Raw genomic sequence first — 21,031 nt, forward strand, 5'->3', positions numbered from 1 at the left:
TCCTCTGGCTGTTACTCCTGCATGTTATTGTTTGACGTTTGTAAACATCAATTCATGATGGGGAGAGGGCCAAGGGTCGTAAATGTTTAATGCCCTCTTTAAATTATAAATATGTAGATTGTAAACTTTTGGTTAAAAGGATAATGGTCAATCATTTAAAACAAAGTCACAATTTTATCTATATAATGCTTACACTATGCATACATATTATTGTTACTAGCATACAATGCACCGAATTTTCAAGAATATTTCCTAAAAACAGAACACATTTATTAATTTGGTATTGCCAGGTGATGACTTACCTTGTATTTTTCAAAACGAAGATAAAACAAATCTTGAACGGACGAAACTTTAAACCAACATAAGATGTTATCAGAGTTAAAAATATATGTCCACCAGCTATATGGCCTTATCTGTTCCCCCACCCCCAAAATGTCTAAATCCACACTTTGCGCATTGAATTTCACAATTTAATAGAAAAATATAATCCGTAATAAAAATAGGTAATTTCCATTGACTTTGAAAATTCTAAATTTGTATGCAATATTATACTGAAGTCATATTGTCCCTACCCAAAGGCCTGAATTTCTGACCCAGGGAGCCACGGATTTCACAATTTTGGCAGAACGCTTCGTGGACATCATTGCCATTAATTCATTATATCCCCCTTGCTGTAGAAGTAGAAACGACCATTTTCTAATATTTAATTTTTAAAAAGTGTGCTGTATAGGGCAGGAAAGTCTCGCTCTGACGTCATTTCCGATTTACGCGCTGGAGATAAACAAAACCTCCACGTGGTTCAGCTGAGGTTAAAGCCTACGGTATGCTTTGTTTTGTTGCTGGTTGTAATCACCAGGGACTGAGGGAAGCCTGCAGTTTTTTCAGATTTCCCCAGACTCATCTTAAACATTGGGAAAAGCTGTGCAGGTTGGTAAAATGTTGATAGTAAACAGGTATTCGCATTTCGCTATATGTTGTAACTATTAACTACACCGTACTGCACTGTACACCTAGCCATGGGGTTGATGCTACTTTAATTTTACGGGGGTAAGTGGGGTTTAACATAAATTTATGTAAAATAGCATTACACAGTAAACTTGTCTTAAAGAAAAATAATACAGCTGATTTGGTAAAATTCCTTTGACATGTTTAAGGTACACATAAAACGCTTACAGCTCTAGCTCGAATTTTCTCTCATACAATCCATACACATATACATAGCACTTGCATAAAAACTTGACTTGTCATATTTTATCATTATATACAAATATTATGAAAATAATATTCTATCCTCGTTGGTATTTATATGCCACTTTTGTGAAATTTTTGTAATGTATTAATTTTGTAATGTTATAACTACTTTGTTGTATTCAGTTGATCAGGAGTTCACAATACACACAGTTTTATCAATAGATCATAGTTAAAAAAAAGCCATACATAAAATACATAAAGCTTATCATGTTTGTTAATCCCAAAGGCTGTTATTTACTTAGTTGTATGACAGTATCTATAACATTTGTGCAAGTAAACCTGATTAACAGATTTGATAAATAATGTAATCATTGATTTGAATTATATGCAATTGCATGTTAGTAAAATTGTACTGTTTGTTCAATTCTAATAACCATTTTATGCATAGGAGGAAAGACAGAAGAGTCAACTCTTCAGACAGAATTTGTAGCTGTCACTTTAAAGACGGCAGGAAGGAAAATGGTCCTACATTGTTTCCTTGGAACCAGGGCACTTATTTTGACTTTCCAAATCCAAATAAAATTTCACGGTAACTAATGTATTTATGTGAAATATGGAACATTTCCACAGTGCTCACTGTTCAGTATACTGCTAAATGTTTGAAGAGTTTAACAAAAACAGTTACTCTTTTGATATTCACAAATCAATGGCCCTTGGGGGTCATATGCATTAAAACAATATGATTATAACAAATAATGGATGAAATATATAAATATTTTACTGTTAATTAAGCATAGTAAGTTACAATGGGAGCTGGTACATTTGATATTACACATACCAAGTTGCCATACATATATGCAAGGGTGTACATTTATTTAAATGCTGTTTGTCAAAATGTGAAAATGTATTCTTCAATATTTTGTTTATTGTGTAATGTGCATTCAAAACTGATAGAAAAAATACTAAATGACAAAACTATTGTGTAGATTAGAAGATATTGTTTTTAAGAAATTGTTAACTGTTAAAGTTTAATCCTATTTTTATGTATTCTAGACAGTGCAGGCAAGCTGAGATTGGTGAATCTGCAGAACCCGAGACAAATGAAAGTATACTTACAGACACAGAGCCTGTGGTTGAAAATGAGGTTGCTGATGAGGAGCATAATTACATGCAGTCTTATTCATCCCTAGTATTAGAAATCAAGGTGATAAAAATCAAATGTATCAGAAGGAATTTTTTTCTTCATGTATCTAACAATATACATTTATATTAATTAATATTGATTGATGTTGGATTGGCACATGTACATCCATTCCAAATTCTTTAGAAGCAGATTGGATTTTAAATTCAGTACTAGCAAAATAATGAATGGTACATTGTATAACAAATTTTTTAAAAAAATGAAGCATGTAGTCATCATTTTATTCATCAATTATGGTTTGTATTGTAGGAACTGGAGAAGCAGATAGCATATTTGCAGACAGAAATAGCAACTCTACAGTCACAGAAGCACCCTTTAACAGTTGCAAATGTCATCGACAATGAGCAGAAGGTATTAGACATCAAATAAATTACATATTTTTAAAGACAATATTTAGATTACTTGATTTACTTTGGATGACCTATTGCAATTGGAATATGTCAATCATTGGTCAAGCCAAATTCAACCTTTATTTTTTATTTTGCTAAATTAAAACTGAATGTCTAATCCGAAGGAAATGACTGATTTGATAATAAAATTCTTGCGAATTTAAAATTTCTTTGATCATGTTTGTACCAAAATACATTATAGATTTTAAATCTACAGTTAAATTATCTCTCTACAAGAACATTTAACAGCTTCAATTATCAAGTTGACCTATTATAAATTTGTAGATGTTGATGTACACCTCATTGAAACCGCAGATGTTTAGGATCATCGACTCAACCTTACAGCGATTTCCTTTGGTATACGTGGATGGTTGGACTCCAAGTGCATTTTCAAGGACGGACCAACTTTTCATGACATTAATGAAACTTAAGCTGAACTGTCCCTTCCTTGACCTTGCAGAACGCTTTTGTACCAGCAAAGCAACCATTCATAATATCATCATTACCCATGTCTTTGCTCTGCATGAAGTTTTTTTTAAGGTATGATGGAAAATAACATTCCTTCACTTCTTAAGTGCAAGGCTTCAATGCCAGCAAGTTTTGGAGATTTTAACTGTTGTCGCCTTGTGATTGACGCCACTGAGGTTACACAGGATGTTCCCGGTCAGGACATGACAGCCCAGTCACAGACCTACAGTTCCTACAAAAATAGACATACTGTGAAGTCTGTTACTGGTGTTGCTCCTAATGGAGCCGTTGTGTACGTAAGCAAACTATATCCTGGCAGCACCTCAGATGTTGCTATAGTAAAGCATAGCAACATGCTTGCCAAGTTATCCCCAGGAGAAATGATTTTGGCAGACAAAGGGTTTACGATCCATTCTCTTCTCCCTCAGGGTATTCATCTGAACATCCCTCCCTTCCTTAAAGATAAAGGCCAGTACACCCCAGCAGAAGTCTAAGTCTGCAGGAAGATAGCGAGGTCAAGAATCCATGTTGAGAGAGTGAATGAGCGGATAAAAAACTTTGAAATTCTGTCACACATTCCTCAGCAATTCCGCCACATTAGTACTAAGATTTTTCAAGTATGTGCTATGCTTGTAAACTTTCAAAATCCCATGATTGCAGAAATTGCAAATAATTACAGTTTTGATCAGTGAATTTATATGTCATTAAATGTTTATAAATACCCCCATCAATCTTAATGGATTTTCTTTATTTAATAAGTCTGATTCAAACCATAATAGATTGGTTTTTTTTACATTTTTTGTCATCTAATTTTAAAATCTATTAAATTAAGAAATGTAACAGCAACATTTTTTTCTCTTTGTCATTTGTTGATTTAACTTTACAATACAAACCTTTGCTTTTTTATCTTCTAAGATAAATAACACTATCATTGAAAAAAAAACACACTGATTGGGTCAAAACAGGAGTACCAGGTCTGTTTATTTTAAGAAAAAGGTTGGCTGAACCGATACAAGCTTATTTATCAGTTTTAAGGTAGGAACCCAGACATTGTGACAGTCATTTTTGAATAACAGAGATCAAATGAGCAAAATAGAAGTTGGTAAGTTTCTCAATGTTCTGGCCCAACAAGCCGTTCTGGAGAACCCTAACAATGGCATTGTCTCGAGTTGTCCACACAACGAAATCACAGGCTGATTTGTTTAGGATGTATAGCTGCCCCTGTACTTGGTCGTAGTAGATATGATCTTCTTTAAGCTTGTACATCTGTCTGCCATCATGAACCTGGTACTCTAGCAATTCAAAAAATATATATCTTATTATCAAAATTTCAACATTTTTACATTGTTTTTTTTTTAAATGAAATCAAATGCAGGTAATATAAAAATACAAATACCTAAACAAAACTCTTTGATTGAGTTAATGGCTTCAGGGATTGTCATATTTCTAGCAGTGAAGGGGCACTTCACTTCCAAAATTTCAGGCCTCACTTGCATTGCCTCTAGCACATCAGTCATCTCTGCTGCTTGATGGTTATAGTTGTGGGTTGCTGCCCGCCGAATGAGGCCATCAGGACTTGCGCCTAAAACACCATTCTCATGCAACCATACACCTAAGTGTAAAAAAGTTAAACACAGTGCTTTATTTTATTGAAAGTACATGTATACCAACAGCTAGTGTATTTAGTGATTTATGCAGTACTTGTATAAAAATTACCTCAACATAATCATCATATGAAAATGATACTGGTGTAGTATATTAATTGTGTCTTCAACAACTGCATCTCCATAAGAGCAATACTTTGCTTTGGCAACTGACTCATTGCTAACTCCCCATACAATAGCATCTTTTGTAGATAGGTCATACGAGGCAAGAATTTGTTTAAACAATGAGGGTGGGAACCTGAAAGAATGATTCATTACATGTACAAAATTTACTAAAGTAAAAAGTCATATGTATTACATACACATCAATACACGGGATGATCAACATTAAACATTTGAGTGTGCTGAGAGAAAAAAATATTTAATACATAATTTTTAACCTGTTTCGTCCGATGGCAGCTAGCACTTTTCCAAAGTTGGATGCAGTCAAACGGTTTTTTCTAACCAATGCCCAGAGGTGGTTATTCCTCTGTCCTGTGGTCATCTGTGCAACCTAAAATTGATCATAATTTTATTAACTTTTCTACTTAATAAGATATTAATATACACATTATATATGTATTAATATTTTGATCAAATCAACTTCGAAACCTCACGTTATGTCATAAACAAAGTAAAATCAACCTGCTCTATTTTCTCTTTGGAGATTGCAAGATTTGTCTTCAGCCACTTTATCTTGTCTGTAGCTCCTGTGTAGCCTTCCCCAAGCAGCAAATCTTCAACAGTTGGAACATCCAGTGTTGGAGATGGAGGCTCTTTAGATACAATCCATAGCATAGCTAAAATGTGCAAAATCAAATAAATTATAATAATTAGATACAACATTACTACACTTTACTATGCTAGGAAAGATATTTCCAAAACATGCCAGATGTACATGTATGTTACTACAAGTAGTATGTTTTCATATATCTAATTTTGTTTCTATATAATTATGTATTAGTGCATGAACATCTGAAAAAGAGAAAGAAAACTAACTTCAGAACAAAGAAACTTTTAAGTAAAACATTTTTTTTCTTAAATAACAACAATAAGAAAATGCTAATATTTGAAAATGTACCCAAAGCTGCACTAAAAGCCAATATTTTCATGAGTTTTAAGCAGCACATAAAAATTCCTCGTAACACTAATGTCACAGTCTTGGAGCTGAAAATCCTGCACTGTGTGCGTCAGGCACATTCATTCAAATATTTTACCAACACAAACATTAATAAAATTTGAAGAAAATCACTCAAAATTAAAAAAAAAAAACCCTCAATTTTAAGCATAACTTTTAACCTGAAAATTGACCAAGAGCATTAAGCTTATTGCACAGGAAGGCTACATCTGTCTCATCTACAGGTCTTGTTGTTACCCTAACAGAATATGATTAGTTAGAATAATATATCTCCTGAACACAAAGTTTAATCTAGGATAAGATAAGAAAAAATTATTTTTATGACTAGTTATTATCTGAAATAAAGATATTATTTACGGCTGGACATTTGAGGATTTGAGGATACAATAACCAGATTTATCAATGGCTACATGTACTGTACACAGTATACATGTACATTGTACATGTATTATGATATACAACTGCATGTAATGCCATGTGAAACAAATTTTGTGAAAACTAATAATTCCTGCTAATTCATTTATTTTAAATTTAACATGACTTGATACATACCTGTAATTGGCTATATTTGGTGGGGGTGGAAATAGTTCTTCCATTGTAGTGGTCTGTTTTGATGGAGCTCGCTTTGGATGCTGAATCCAAGAAGCTCTCACATCTGTTTTGCTAACATTCTTATATCTAAGTAAAATACAATCAAGATTATTACATATATTATTCAACTGAAAAGATGAACTAGACAAGGTGTGCATATATATTTTCTTTAATTAAAAACACTATACCCATATAAAAGAATAGACGCCTTGTGATGGCACTTGTCTTGGCCGTTCACACAGTCACATATACCGTCAACAACTGTGTTATTTTCTCCCAGCGTGATCTACATTGATTAATTAAATACTTTCAGACAAAATCTTACTACAATATTACTACTGATTTTATTAGAGTGGGAATGATTCAGGAATAAAGTCGTGAACTTACATTGACATGGTAACTCCGATCTCTCATACTCGCCTGGACTCTTCCCTGGACGTGATTTAGTTCGGGGTCAAAACAAAACTTCAAAACATGATCTGCTTTGACCGCCAGCTCTGATTTTTGTTGAAGTTTTTTTGTGCCGGACACATAGTTCAGCCAATATAGAATCGAAAAAGCCATTTACAAAACCACATGTATTTGTTTATCTCCAACGACTGAATTCTCGTTAAATCTCGTGTATGACGCGTTTCCGCTTTCCTGCCCTATTGATACGTGTATAATGACCCAGCCCTTGCACCTGATCCCCTGACAAAGGGACCATGTACACACAATTTTGGTAGAACGCTTTTTTCTCATATTTTTCTAATTTTTTTTTTCAGTTTCCCTGCTTACCATAAACTTAAAGTCTTTGCTGCATGTCCAATGGTAGGGAATATATTTTGAAACTTGCATCATTTTTTACAGTTTTTACCTATGATTAATGGTCCTTCGGAGGTTAGGGTCATGGATTTCAAAATTCATATTATACAGTAATATTGTTAAATAATAACATTTATGTAAACTTTATGAGATTTTTTTAATGTAATTTATTAGTATGTATAGTGCCTTTTGGGGTTCAGCATCAGAGGTTACCCGCAATGCTTGTTGACCAATCAAATTTGTGGGTCAGTACGCGTTACAAGTTTCAGCGTCAATTTGGCGGACTTTAGTGTTCAGTGTAAACGAACAGAATTATTATTTGTTGGCATTTTTGTTTTATATGACGCCAAATTTTTATTTGTATTATTGTATTAAACTGTTATATCATATTCAGTATTAACAGGGGAGATTATAAGCTGAAGTGTAAAGATTTGTCTCGTAAATTTTATGCAAGTTGATGTAAAATAATCTCCCCTTATATTGGTTAATTTCTAGTCATTTAATACTATGACTAAATTCGCAATACATGTGTTGTCTCATCTTTTAAGCTTCTAGTCAGATCAGAAAGTATTAAATAAATTCATTTTTCTGCAGATTCTACACACCAAATATTGTAAAGATATCCCTTGCAGTTTCAGAGAAGAAGCCAAAATGCTCAAAAGTTAACGCATGATGATGAACAATAGCGGATATCGTGGTTAGGCCCAAAAACTGTTTCAATTCCGCTTTGCCAGAGTAACTGCATAGGAGAGTTGATTAAAATTAACTCCCAAAACTTAAAAGACCACAACTTAAGCCTGGTACAAGTTTACAAGTGATTGTCAAACACCTCATATTTGAAGTAAACTTGTCTCTAAGAGTAAGAATTTTTTTTTAAATCTGCAATCAGTTCGTATGAGTACATAAAACACATGTGCCAGCACCCTTACAAAACTGTATGATTATAATTTACAAAAGGACTAACAACAAAAATTAGCTGGTTGACTGATATATGATTGAGTCTGCCGCATCGTTCTTGCTGTTCCTTTGTATTTGTCTAGTAAAGTGAAGGTAGATAGTCTGTCTCGAAAATTAAATCATCTTCATGCAAGTACAGATGAAATATAAGTATACCAAATACTACTGACATACATTTGTTCATATCCAAGCATAACATTTCTCTTTGAGTTTTAGTTTTCTACTAGCATACATTGCTGGTAATTTTCTGCACTCTCAGTTTAAAGTATGCACCAATTCCACAACCGTTTTAAACAAGAGCTACACCGGTATTGTATGCATCTTTGATGAACGTCGTAGATACCTTCAGATACACATAATTAATACAGAAGACTGGCAACTGCATTCATTTGAAATTAAGACACCTTTTTAAAGAAGAAACCCACTATTTTAGGCTGAGAAATTTGTTTTTAGCGTTATGTTCCTTTATTCGTTGTTAAAACACATTAGTTGTTTTATAAAACAAACTTTTGGAGAGAGACACGGATCGGCTTTGAATTATCAGTAAATGCTCTGATTTATTATTTCTTTGATCTTGATCTTCGGCATCGACATTTTGAACACATACTGTCATTTTACATAAGGCGAACACTTATACCCTCTGCTGGAGGGGTACTAGTATATTCGGATCGCTTCATACGTTTGCCTTTCGTCCAAAGCCAATAGGTTAACTTTCACGATTCTTGGCAGAAAGCATTTTTTGAAGACAATTCAAGTTGTTGATTAGTCACTTTTTTCAAAGAGAGATAATTATAACTATCAAAAATCTATTAGCATTTTAAATAATTTTCTTTTTTAAAGTCATTAGGTCCGAATATTTTAATCTTGTTAAACTGGTTGGAAGCATCAAGTTCTGGTCATGTAGATATAAGTTCAAATCATTATTATTGAGGGTAGGTGTGTGCTAAACTTTTGGTAATTTTTTTTTCTTTGATTTTTTTTTTAAATACAAATTATCAAATATTATTAAATATTGAAAAATTTTCATACACCATTGGGGCAGATAAACGTAAAAAAAATGTGGAACCTCCTCAGATAGTATGAATATGTAATTTTGTTCAAATTATGATTATAATCCTCAGAGGCACAGATGAGCCACAATGGTGGGGGTGTAACAGTTTCAACATTAAATTTGAGATAATTTTTTTAAAGATATTCTATTCAAAAACTATTCGACCAGGAAGTGTGAGAGCATTCTCAGGAACTGAGCTTATTCAAATTACTTGGTAAGAGTGTGGACACGATAGGGGAATCTTAACATAGGAAAACATTAGTGCAATATCTTTAGTACGTTTATTTTTTTTTCAAAATCAATATGGCCAGAAAAGCTATTACTTTTGTGGAATCATCGTTAGGAAAAAGTGGGTTCAGGTTTGTTAAAAACATCAACTTTGGGAGTAGTAGGATCTGGCAAGCAGCTTACATATAATTTTTAAATAATGTTAACATAGAAATAAAAAAAAAATGAGATCCAACTAAATATGATATACTGTACTTAATTGAGAAGATAGTTTATGTGATACTAAAACGTTTATTTGATTGGAGTTATGACTATTGTTAATCAAATGACGGAAGTGGCTCCTGGTCATTTTTCTTTGTTTGAAAAACAATGCATCAATTCTGAAGGTGAAAATATAAATGTATATAAACTCATACTGATGTTTAAAAAATTAATATAAAGAATCTCCATTCCGACAATTGTTTATTCCAATAATTTTAATTTTCGTGTGAAAATAATCAATGTTGGCGTTCAACGTTTAGCGAATATAAACAAAGCTATATATAATACGATCATAACAGCTGACAAAATCACAAGACTAACAACAGCATAGTACATGCCAAGTAGTAACGATGGATTACCAAGTGCTTCTGTTTTCTTCCTTGTGCAAGGGTTTTGTTCTGCCAAAAGGGTAGTGGATGTATTATCTGTAAAAAAAAAAACGTATTTAGAAAACTCGCTCATCTGCTTGCATATTGGCTCCGAAAAATATTAGTTGGATAGTAATTGTATTATGGGTATAACATAACTTTAAATATTTTTCTTATACCAAACTTTGGAATATTTAGCAATTACTTTGGGTGTTGATTATTTAATAGTTGAAACTCGAATAGTTTTCGACGTTGGCATTAAAATACTCATATTTCGTTAAATCAAATAAAAATCCCAATCAAACAAATTAAAGTAATAAAAAGTAAAATCAGCAAAACTATTTATCTATGTCAGGCACATACTAATGCATCATCAAGTTGTTTAATATTTTAAAGTCATGCCAACAACTACGTGCAAACAATACGTACATAATACGTATATGTACATATTAATAAGGGTTTCAAGGTGATTCAAATCCTATTAAAATCATAATGCAACATCGAGTTGTTAAATATTTAAAAGTCATGCAAGCAACTATGATCGGTACATCTGTGCAAACAATACGTACATAATGCGTACATATTAATAAGGGTTTCAATGTGATTCAAATCATAGCGACAGCTGCGACATAAAAATGAAATAAGCTATTTTATGTACTTTAACAAAGTATCCGAAACACACACACACACACACACACATATGTCGGCATTCGGTTTGTGTGCTTTTGTCAAACCCAAAAAAATGATAAAAAAAATTATAAAAATAAATCACAGTATGAGTTACGTGATTACGTCGTCAATATGTCTTAACAATTACACATACCATATACATGTATTTTATCATTCATGCCAAAAAAAGATAAACTTACACAATACTTAAAAAAGAATACCTTCTGATGCAAACTTTGAACATCCTGCTATATGATTGCATTGATCTTTGGTACAGTTGCATTTAAGTCGACATTCCCGACCATAGTACAGTTCAGGACAAGTTGTTCTACAGTTTTCCCCTATATAACCATCATTGCAGGCTTATGAAAATGAAAATAATCGGTCATTATTAAGAAAATGTCCTAACGTCAAAAATTGAAAGAAAACTTTTAAGTACCTGAACAACTTCTAAGAGTCTCATTCCAAACATATCCCAAGCAACATTTTGTTTTTTCGTCATGTCTAAATTTAGAAATATTTGTTTATATAAATAAAGCTTTCAATAAATCAATGTCCGTTAAGGTGGACTTAATCATATATGATATGGAATACCATACAGAGATTTGATGGCGGCATTTGTTGAATTTATTTTAGTATTCACGATATAATACACCCTAATAAATGTCGAAGCCTTCTTATTACAGTAATATATAAAATTTACATATATAATGAATGCTAAAATAGTTTGGATAAGTAACCCCGAAAGACAAGATCATCATATTTTTATGTAGAAGTAACTCTTTTAAAAGTAAAACTTTAATTCTAGTACATTTTCTTGAATGTCTTAAGATATTTGAAGGCTTTTCGTGGGTACCTCTTTTACTAAATGTTGCAACATTGTCATATATTTTACAAGGCCCCGTTTTAGTGTGTGTGTGTGTGTGTGTTTGTGTGTGTCATTCCAACAGCCCATTTAAAATTGACACTTTACAAAAAATAGCCCAACAAACTTATATATACGTGTGCGTACGATGTCAATGGAAAGCTTAATTTGACTTTCCTGTACTGAAAATCGCCTGTTGTTCCGCGTTTTTTTAATGGAATTGCCTAGCTTTAAAAGATCACTTTTTGTTGATATTTAAAATCTGAATAACGGATAAATACGAACATGTATATCATCGCTTTATACTTTTGTGTTGAATTTGATTACTAAAGAATTACAATAATTGCATTGGTTGCTTTTTATCTATTAAACGATCCTAATTAGCTTTTTATCTATTAAACGATCCTAATTAGCATTACATTTACGTGGTCAATGATATATAAACTGCATGGTAAAGGAAGTATGTAGTCAACTTAACATACATGTACTGACAAAAATGCTGTAAAATTAAGATTAAGGTAATGAAGTACATTGTTTTGCAAATAAATGAGTGACAATCCTAAACCGTTTAGATGAAAAAAATGTGGTTTATTAAAATTATTTCTTAATTTAGGATTAAACTCACACATGTCGATTGCTATAATCAAGTATTCTTTTTAACGAAAGTATGAACATTTTATTTAAGTATTCATCAAGACAAACATACCCTTTACAAATCTGAATACAAGTTGATACACCACAATAAGAAAACAACAATGAACATAACAGAATCATCGTTTGCAGGGTTGCCCTTTCAATTATTTGGAAATATTATTAAATTATTTCCTTATTATTATATTTTACATATAGTACACTAACATGTTTATGACACGTTCACACCGGAAATGTCACTAAAGCTGTATATGTTGGAAAGACGTGATACGTTTCCTCGTTTTCATTTATTTTTTTGTTGAAAACACGAATGATTCGGGAATATTGACTTGTAAGGAAATTATTCAATAAATTATGTAAACATTTTTTTGTATTATATCTCATATATTTTTACATTGTTACTTGTTGTTAAGAATTGTAATTCCAATTCTAGTGGATTTTTTAAATTTATTGATGACATGTACAGCTGGCTTACAGATAAATGTATTTGAAGGGTTTTCGTGTGTGTCTCATATTAAACACGAAATGATAGTCCTGAGGAAGTTGCAACACTGTGATGTATATTTAACACGAACTCGTTTTTATTATGTGTGGCGAATCCGCAAAATATCATCTCAACTTTTTTTTCAAAAATTGATTATTCACAATGATTTGCCTACACAAATTTAATCAACATGAACCGAAAGCCTTTTTTTTTTACTTCCGTGTAAATATATCCGTCTGTTGTCTTTTGTTTTATTAAGAACTCTTCTAGTTTAGAATTTTTTAAATTATTTTTGAAATCTTCTTCAAAGAATTACTAACCAACTCTCGACATTTTTTCGCTAAATTCAACAACCTACGCTGAAACATACCAACTGCGTTGATTGCTTTAATTCTCCAAAATAAGCATAAAAGCATTACCTGTTCACTAATCTGTTAACTTCACGAAAAAGGAAGTACAGTATACGCTATATACAAACAACTAATAATATCCAAAATGCTGTAACATTTACCAAATGTAGCACACTATTAATACAATAGAACAAATGTTAAATAAACAAGACCAAAACCGTTGAGTCAAAAGAAATAAAGTATCTCCAAAATGTATTTTTTGTAAAGTTGTACTGAAGATTTATATAATTATTCATAAATGAAGATTGTGAGAAATCTAGCTATAAAAGACATATGTGCATAATGAGTTTATTGTTGTAAGAAACCGTAAATGTACCCTGTTATTATCGTTCAAATTTCCAAAAGCGGTTGTGCCTGTACCAATTATATTATACACAAATATTTACGTACATGTATGTACACACATTACATGAAATAAACGAATATTCACAATTTATTTTTATTTTTTCGATTAACGACGTTTTGCCATGATATTAAAGGCTTGTGACTGGTTTTAGACTAATGTTACTTTGAGGCACATAGCTTCAAATTGGATATACAAATTAAATATAGACAATTTCGATATTAACAATATTGATTAATCAACAATGACTACAATCATACTGATTTATAACAAATGATGTTTTTTGATAATAGGCCATCAAGTGTGTTCTTTGATTTATAACAATCCTGTGTATAATATAAACATAAAGAGAGCCAGAGAAAAGAGACTGATAATCGCCGTTAGCATGTTCCGGAAAAGAGGAGCGCCCCCATGATTCTGTGTTTTGATTCCTTGACAAGTGCGAGTATCATTATGGTGGATGAATTGAGTCGATCCTATTTTGTAATTGAATCAAGATCTATAAGATAATAACTGAACAATTTCAAATTATACATGTAATATTTACCAAAGGAATTCAATTTATTTAATTTGAATGAAATTTATTTTTAAAAAAACTGATGGGTTATGATACGAATTAAAGGAACACAATTTTCATTGATAATAATACACTTGATATATGTACACATGTAATAACTGGAAAATCGGGTAATGCTTTGCAGTTGATCACAAGTGGCTCCCAGTATATAGGTGAATATATTTTATGTAGAAACAAGGATGTTTATCATGTTTAGTTTAAAATACAAACTTAATCAAAACGAATCATGAATCAAACTTTATAAAGTTAAATTAAAAACACACATGTTTCTGTTAATTTTATTATTTATACATACCATTTTTCACCTCGACAGATGAATGAAAATGTGTGTGCTCTGTGGAAACGTTGTTGAATTATCAATCTAAAAATAATAGAGCAGTGTTTCATTTAGAGCTTGCTGTTTAAATACTGTTTTATGATTCTAGGTAAAATTATTAAAAATTTCAAAACGTCATTGACATACTCAATATACGTATTATGCATGTGACTTACCGGGACAACTGTCAGCAGGATCACAGTGATCCTCCGTGCAGGAACATTTTGACAAGCAGTTGCGTCCGTATTGCGGATACGGACATGGCATTTCACAATGTGGTCCAAATGTACCAGCACGGCATCCTGAATTTTAAGATTTATATTTAAAATAGGAAAGATGCATGACTTTTCGTGCATTTGTTTAAAACATCGTATGGAACTTAGACTTGAAAAGATATATAAAGAGTATATTACATTAAACTGACCTATGCATCTATTTTATTCCATGAATACCCAGGACAGCACTCAACAATTCCTTCCGTACTGATATAAAAAAAGAAAAGAAACAAGCGTTGGCATATCTGTTCATATATGTACACGCATGCGCATATTCAGTAACACTTATTTCAAAAATATATCACCTTCTGCAGACATTCGCATGTAAGGCATCAATACAAAAGAAAATCAACTGCGCTTTTTTCACTTCCAATGCAGACGACTTCATGGTTTCGTTCAAGACAAGATAAAAAAAAGTTAATTTCCTGCAACATATTTCAATAATTTATTTTCAAGTTTTTAATACGCAGTGTTCACTTCCTGTTCTACATAGATCGTCAAAGTTGATGTCAATGGTACGATTTCCTGAACATATTGAGTTGTATACCGGAATCAGCTGACAAGTGCCTATCTTATAAGACAAGCATATTTGGGGTGGGGGTAAATTATGCAAATTACAGGCGCCAGAGTCGATCAAAATCCCTCGATCTGAAAAAAGTTATATTTATAAACGCTCCTATCAATTACGGGTCGTTCTTTTGACGCTTGCATCAATTTCTTGCAGCAGGTTATATGAATCATATATACTAGTATGCCCTTATGTGTAGTTTATTGAAAAAAAAAACCCAATTGTTCCATCGATTTCAAAAGTAAGCTTTTGTTTACATGCATAAAGGAAACCAACATACCTTTTAAAACATTTGACTTTTTCTCTTCTTCTAAATCCCATATCATTTATCTATTTCATTCATATTCTACTTCTATCATGAACGTGACAATTCCTTTAACAAACTTCATCCTTACAATATTTTTCTCCAAAATCTGCATATATGCAAACATGGTAAAAATGTGATTGCTAATAAGAGGGGATGTGTATTAAGTTAAATAATAAAATCTGCGCCTAAAGCAATCAGGAATGTTTATAATTATTTGACAGAAAACTCATTTATATTTACAACACACATCTTTTGAAGAATTTAGTTTACAATGATTAAACTTTTCAAAAATTTTAAAAAGAAAAATTATAATATTTTGGCATTGAAATAATGAACTTTATTTAATTCTTTTACAGTATGTATTTTCTTAGATCAGCGTATTGGTTCGCAAACTCCATGGGACAAAAAGTTTTTTTTACTAGAAATAGTTAAAACCAATTATGAGACAATAAGAACACCCATAATTACTTTAACAAAACTATCATACTTGTCAAACCAATATGAAGAATGTTCATGATGTTTCGTTTTTTCCCAGTGCAAATGTGACTATCTGTGAAAATGGTAATAGTTGTTAGGTCACGTGAAAAAACCCCAAATATAATTATAATAAATATTACTGATCATTTCTCGCAATTAGTTTCAGCAGTTGCAATCTTACTTGATATTTTTAATGATGAAGATGTATCTGGTAAAACCAGGAGATTTTGTGGCGGTAACATGGCGGTAACATGCGTCTCTTCACCTGGTTTAAAATATTGATATATTTGTAAAACATTGATATTTTAAAACATATTTACTGAAACAATAACAGTTTATTTTAAGTAATCTAAGCGTGAAACCGGAGATGGGGAGGGTCGGTTGGTTGGTTTATACTCCTTTAACAATATGTCAATCATTTTTCGTTATGGTTTGACAAATTAATTTCAGAAATGTGCAACTTAATAATGATGCCGGTCATGCATATAAAGTTTAACTTAATCTACTTTTAATTAACAGGTATTCAACATTAACCTTAAATGTGACTCTTATTTACAATCGTACTAGCTCTGCACTCAAGTAGTCCAATGAAAAAAAGAAGTCTGGACCTTATTGTGCAGATCCCAATGTACCAATGCATTAAACATTATGATAGTAATTATCACTTATCCAGTTTGACTTCCGTTATATTTTTTCAACAGGATTTAAAGTACTGTAATTTACACAACTTTCCTATATACATGCATGATCGAAATAGTGCTACAGCGGTGCGTCAAACTACCCAAAAGAATCGAAGCGAACACACATTTAATGCAGAATGTGTTTTAAACTAGTTGGAATTGTCCATTAAAAAAATCTATCTCCGATATTTTCATACATATTTAGCATATTATACAAGAATTGCTATAAAATTTAGGGTGTCGCATTGGACACTTATTGCTTTTTCAGTATTGTTCTTATTTCTATTCTATACATCTACCAGAAATATTTTTATAATAGTGAAATGTTATGTCATAAACTAAATCTACTTATTAATAAAATATATTTGTATGTAGTAATTACTACTGAATTCAAATTTACTGATACTCAAAAAAATTGACTGACATTGGCTGAAATCTTTTGTACCTTGGCTGACATATTCTGTACATTGTCTGTACCTCATTGTACATTTTATTTACTTCCACTGTACCCCGCTGTACCCTTTTGTACAATTCTACTGAACAGCTCTGTACCCCACTACTGACTTACTGACTTCCACTGTATCCGACTGTACGCCACTGTGCAGAGCACTGATAACCACTGTACCCCAATGTGCGCTACTTAATCATTTTTAAAAGTAAAACCTTCAATATAATATTTTCTTTCATATTCATTTTAGGTTGTTTAATTTATTCAAGTGCTTTATTTATTAACTTCTATTGATATTGAATGTTACGATCACAAATTTGTTTTATATGATCGTGTTTATTATGCCAGTCAATGCATCATTATCATAGAAAAATAATTTCCCTAATCAGTAAGGTTACAAAATTCGTTTATCCTTATATTGACGATATTATAAGAAAAACTGTACAGCTACGTATATACATAATGTAACAATCTTCCTTCATTTCGATCGTTTTATGTCTTGCTGGTATTAACTATACAGTTTATCGCTTAATATGCCAGTGACTTGTTTTCTGTTTTTTTGGCCGATACACAGCCCACTAAATACCAGGAATGAATAACCTTTTTACAGTTTGATCTTTTAAACGATTGCTTGCCATTAACAATTATTAGACGTTATTAAGACAAAATTTATTAATTCACATGTAATTATACACATCCTAGTTAAAATGGTATTTGAACAAGCATGCGCTTAATGTTTTTCAGTCGAGAAACCTTTGGAAAAACCAATTTTATAGCTATAGAAATGTAATTTAGAATTTGTTTTAAATCACCACCCCCTCCAAAGTTGTAATGGGTATAAGGAGAGGTTTATAAGTCAGTATATACGAATTTGTCAGTAAACATTTTTGAAAAATATTCTTATTTAGAAATGCATTGATACAATTTTTTAAATCATTATTTAAAAGGATCCAGCTTTCTTAATTCTTGACAAAACAACAAATGGAACAAAACTTTCTTTAATATTTATATTTGAGTTCATAAAGCGGTTTTGATTAGATTTATCTGCTTTGCTTGCCAGTTGATAATTTTATGGTAAATGCTACTCAGGTGAGCAGTGCGGTCCCTTGGCTTTTATACTATTGATTTAAGAAAATTATAACTGCATGTACATGCATATAGGGAACAATACTTTTGAAGTTTTAATAGATAGAAAAGAAACACTCCGCCGTCACCAACTTTCCTTAACGGACATTTTTTTTCCTTTTTTTCCTTTTTAAAGAATTTGAGTTGACAATTGAATTGAGTTTTTTAATGTCAATGTTGTTGACGACAGGGCCAAGTGACTCTGATTGTTAAAATATGGAACTTGCCCATAAACAAAATAATACAGGAACATATACAAAATTGTTATGCTATCCATTAGGGGCTTATACTGGAACTCCTAAAGTAGACGTAAAACATCAGCCAATGGTTCGAATAATATCCTTGGGATAATAAAATCGTATAATGTATATAATTTTATACTTTAATGTATCATAAAAACAATTTATTTATTTCTTTAATAGCAGAAAAGCTTATGCATTGTTTGAATCGGAGATACATTGTATATACCAGATGTAGGTATTACATAGTGATGACATTTGATCAGTCATCGCTATTTGACTTAAATATGATCATTTGGTCAAAATATTTACTTTATGAGTTTACTAAACATGAAATATATCTATTTGCTTTTACTTAAGAAAACAGTTTAAATGATAAACACAATTTAAGCCCCAGCAATGGACGAACATCTGCTATGACTTGCAACATGTCAAGATATATCACTAAAATAACAAACATACTCTCTTAACTTAAATAGAAAGGAGGAAATATCCGTTTCCCAATAAAACAATAGCGGAAAACGTATGTTGATGATATTTAAAATCTAAGATGTTTCTTTTTTTACCACAATTATTGCTTTTATTTGCAAATATATAAAGATAAAATTAATGGAAAATACACCATTAATCATAAATGTAAATAAAACAATTTATTAGCTTTACAAAGTCTGTGACACATCTACATTTGGTTTCTTTCTGTGTTTGAGGTACAAGTATGTACTGAAAAAAGTTATAGATATGACAACCAGACAAACTATAACAGTCCACATAAGAGACGTGATTTTCATGTATTCCTCTGGCTTTAGCATTGGATTTTGACAGGCATCCCCTGCAAGATGAATATTTTTGAACTGTTTGTTTATTATGTCAATCAAGAAAAAAAGTTATTATTTTAAAATTACAGAACGACAATGAATTACGCAGTGCAAAATGTTTTAGTGAATGACCGACGTTATGTTGAAATTACAAAATGTATACACGTACTTTATTTAATACTGTGTTTTCATCAATATTTGTAAAATACAACTTTCATGGATTTCGGTTTTGAATTGATCCACGGAATGAGATGTCATTGAAATCTGAACTGCAATTTCTAATAAAATATGTATTGTTAAAATGTATTGTTAAAATTATCGGCTAAGTCTCCTTTAAACTGTGATCCTTTAAACTGTGATTTTAATTTTTCTTACACGAAAATGAATGCCCACCAAAATTAGTGAAACCATTATAGTATGTAAAAAGGAAGAAACATATTATTTCGAGACATTTACCTTGTGGTTTTATACATCCATGAACGTGGTTACAATACTGTTCATCAGCACAGCTGCACAGTGATGTACATTCCTGACCATAATACGGAGAAGGGCAAGGGACTCTACAGTTTTGTCCAATATAGCCCTTGCCACATGCTGTCCATTAAAAAGCAAATAAAAATGAGCACCGGCGTATGTGCATTTAAATAATTAACGAGCGCTCAGAGTACTAGTCTTTTTGATTTTAGACTTACGAATACATCTGTTCTCTATCTTGTTCCAATTATATCCAAGACAGCATTCCAGAACTCCGGATCTTAATGAAATTATTTTTCACCTTATATCTAATTGTTAAAATATTGTATAATATAGACAGCGAATACAACAAAAGTTATACACTGATTGTTAGATAAACATTTATTATTATGTACTTGGCATATAAAGTGCGTTCCTAATATTGTAAAATACACGTAAGATTTGCATGAAAATTAAAGTCACAATAATGCTACTTAGGTTTAATGAAATGGGCTTGTTTTAAGACTAAATTTTAAATATTATCAACAGACAGAGAAGCAGACAAATAACTAGATGACAATTAAACAATAGTATTACCTTTCACAAAGCTTTGCAATGGAAAGTCGAAGATAAAAAATTAACATAATCATGGTTACGACCATACTTTCTCCACACATTTTGAAAACTCATCTAATTTATTAGACCAAATTGCCATCACGAGTTATTATCAATCATTTTGCCTTTTAGAGTCTATTTCCTATCTGATGGACATATTACACGGAGTTTTTCCCCGTGTAAAAATCTCAATTGTCTCTTTCCGGTGGAGCAGATCATGGCAATTAGGTTCCTTAAGCACGTCATTATGTCTATCCCGCTTTGTTATTGAAACATTTTTTTTTTAATTTTAAGATTACAATTCATAACTTATAGAAAGGCTGTTAGTTAACAGTTACATTTTGTAAATCAGTTAAACCAACAGTTACTAGCAGTTATCGTGACTTTACAACTTGGGTATTTTTGGTGCTTTCAGAATTCATTC

The 21,031-nt window shown here is 31.6% G+C and overlaps 5 protein-coding genes across 6 annotated transcripts; 1 reads left to right on the plus strand and 4 right to left on the minus strand.

Annotated features, from left to right (window-relative positions):
* Positions 1-747: 747 nt before the first annotated feature.
* LOC128183238 (uncharacterized) lies at positions 748-4,014 on the plus strand. Of its 2 annotated transcripts, XM_052852184.1 has the most exons (5): positions 748-927; positions 1,640-1,780; positions 2,245-2,395; positions 2,642-2,743; positions 3,067-4,014. In XM_052852184.1, exons 1-5 carry the CDS (start codon positions 824-826, stop codon positions 3,325-3,327), a joined length of 759 nt encoding a protein of 252 aa, XP_052708144.1. In that variant the 5' UTR covers positions 748-823; the 3' UTR covers positions 3,328-4,014. The 2 variants fall into 2 exon arrangements, with proteins under 2 accessions (XP_052708144.1, XP_052708146.1); XM_052852186.1 differs by lacking the exon at positions 2,642-2,743.
* Positions 4,015-4,229: 215 nt separating this feature from the next.
* LOC128183244 (uncharacterized) lies at positions 4,230-4,860 on the minus strand. Its single transcript, XM_052852192.1, has 2 exons — positions 4,646-4,860; positions 4,230-4,541 (listed from the first exon to the last, which is right to left on the minus strand). Exons 1-2 carry the CDS (start codon positions 4,764-4,766, stop codon positions 4,309-4,311), a joined length of 354 nt encoding a protein of 117 aa, XP_052708152.1. The 5' UTR covers positions 4,767-4,860; the 3' UTR covers positions 4,230-4,308.
* A 686-nt stretch (positions 4,861-5,546) lies between these two features.
* On the minus strand, positions 5,547-7,185 carry LOC128185375 (uncharacterized). The gene is made up of 4 exons (XM_052854983.1): positions 7,009-7,185; positions 6,810-6,907; positions 6,583-6,708; positions 5,547-5,692 (listed from the first exon to the last, which is right to left on the minus strand). The coding sequence occupies exons 1-4, from the start codon at positions 7,183-7,185 to the stop codon at positions 5,671-5,673; spliced, it is 423 nt and encodes a 140-aa protein (XP_052710943.1). The 3' UTR covers positions 5,547-5,670.
* A 2,933-nt stretch (positions 7,186-10,118) lies between these two features.
* LOC128183242 (multiple epidermal growth factor-like domains protein 6) lies at positions 10,119-12,605 on the minus strand. Its single transcript, XM_052852190.1, has 4 exons — positions 12,531-12,605; positions 11,399-11,463; positions 11,181-11,321; positions 10,119-10,347 (listed from the first exon to the last, which is right to left on the minus strand). The coding sequence occupies exons 1-4, from the start codon at positions 12,596-12,598 to the stop codon at positions 10,172-10,174; spliced, it is 450 nt and encodes a 149-aa protein (XP_052708150.1). The 5' UTR covers positions 12,599-12,605; the 3' UTR covers positions 10,119-10,171.
* A 6,691-nt stretch (positions 12,606-19,296) lies between these two features.
* Positions 19,297-20,883, minus strand: LOC128183240 (multiple epidermal growth factor-like domains protein 10). The gene is made up of 4 exons (XM_052852188.1): positions 20,590-20,883; positions 20,232-20,293; positions 19,996-20,133; positions 19,297-19,553 (listed from the first exon to the last, which is right to left on the minus strand). Exons 1-4 carry the CDS (start codon positions 20,667-20,669, stop codon positions 19,384-19,386), a joined length of 450 nt encoding a protein of 149 aa, XP_052708148.1. The 5' UTR covers positions 20,670-20,883; the 3' UTR covers positions 19,297-19,383.
* Positions 20,884-21,031: the final 148 nt, after the last annotated feature.

Source organism: Crassostrea angulata, chromosome 5 (genome assembly GCF_025612915.1).
Source record: "Crassostrea angulata isolate pt1a10 chromosome 5, ASM2561291v2, whole genome shotgun sequence".
In the NCBI taxonomy this organism is placed as follows: Eukaryota; Metazoa; Mollusca; class Bivalvia; order Ostreida; family Ostreidae; genus Magallana; species Magallana angulata.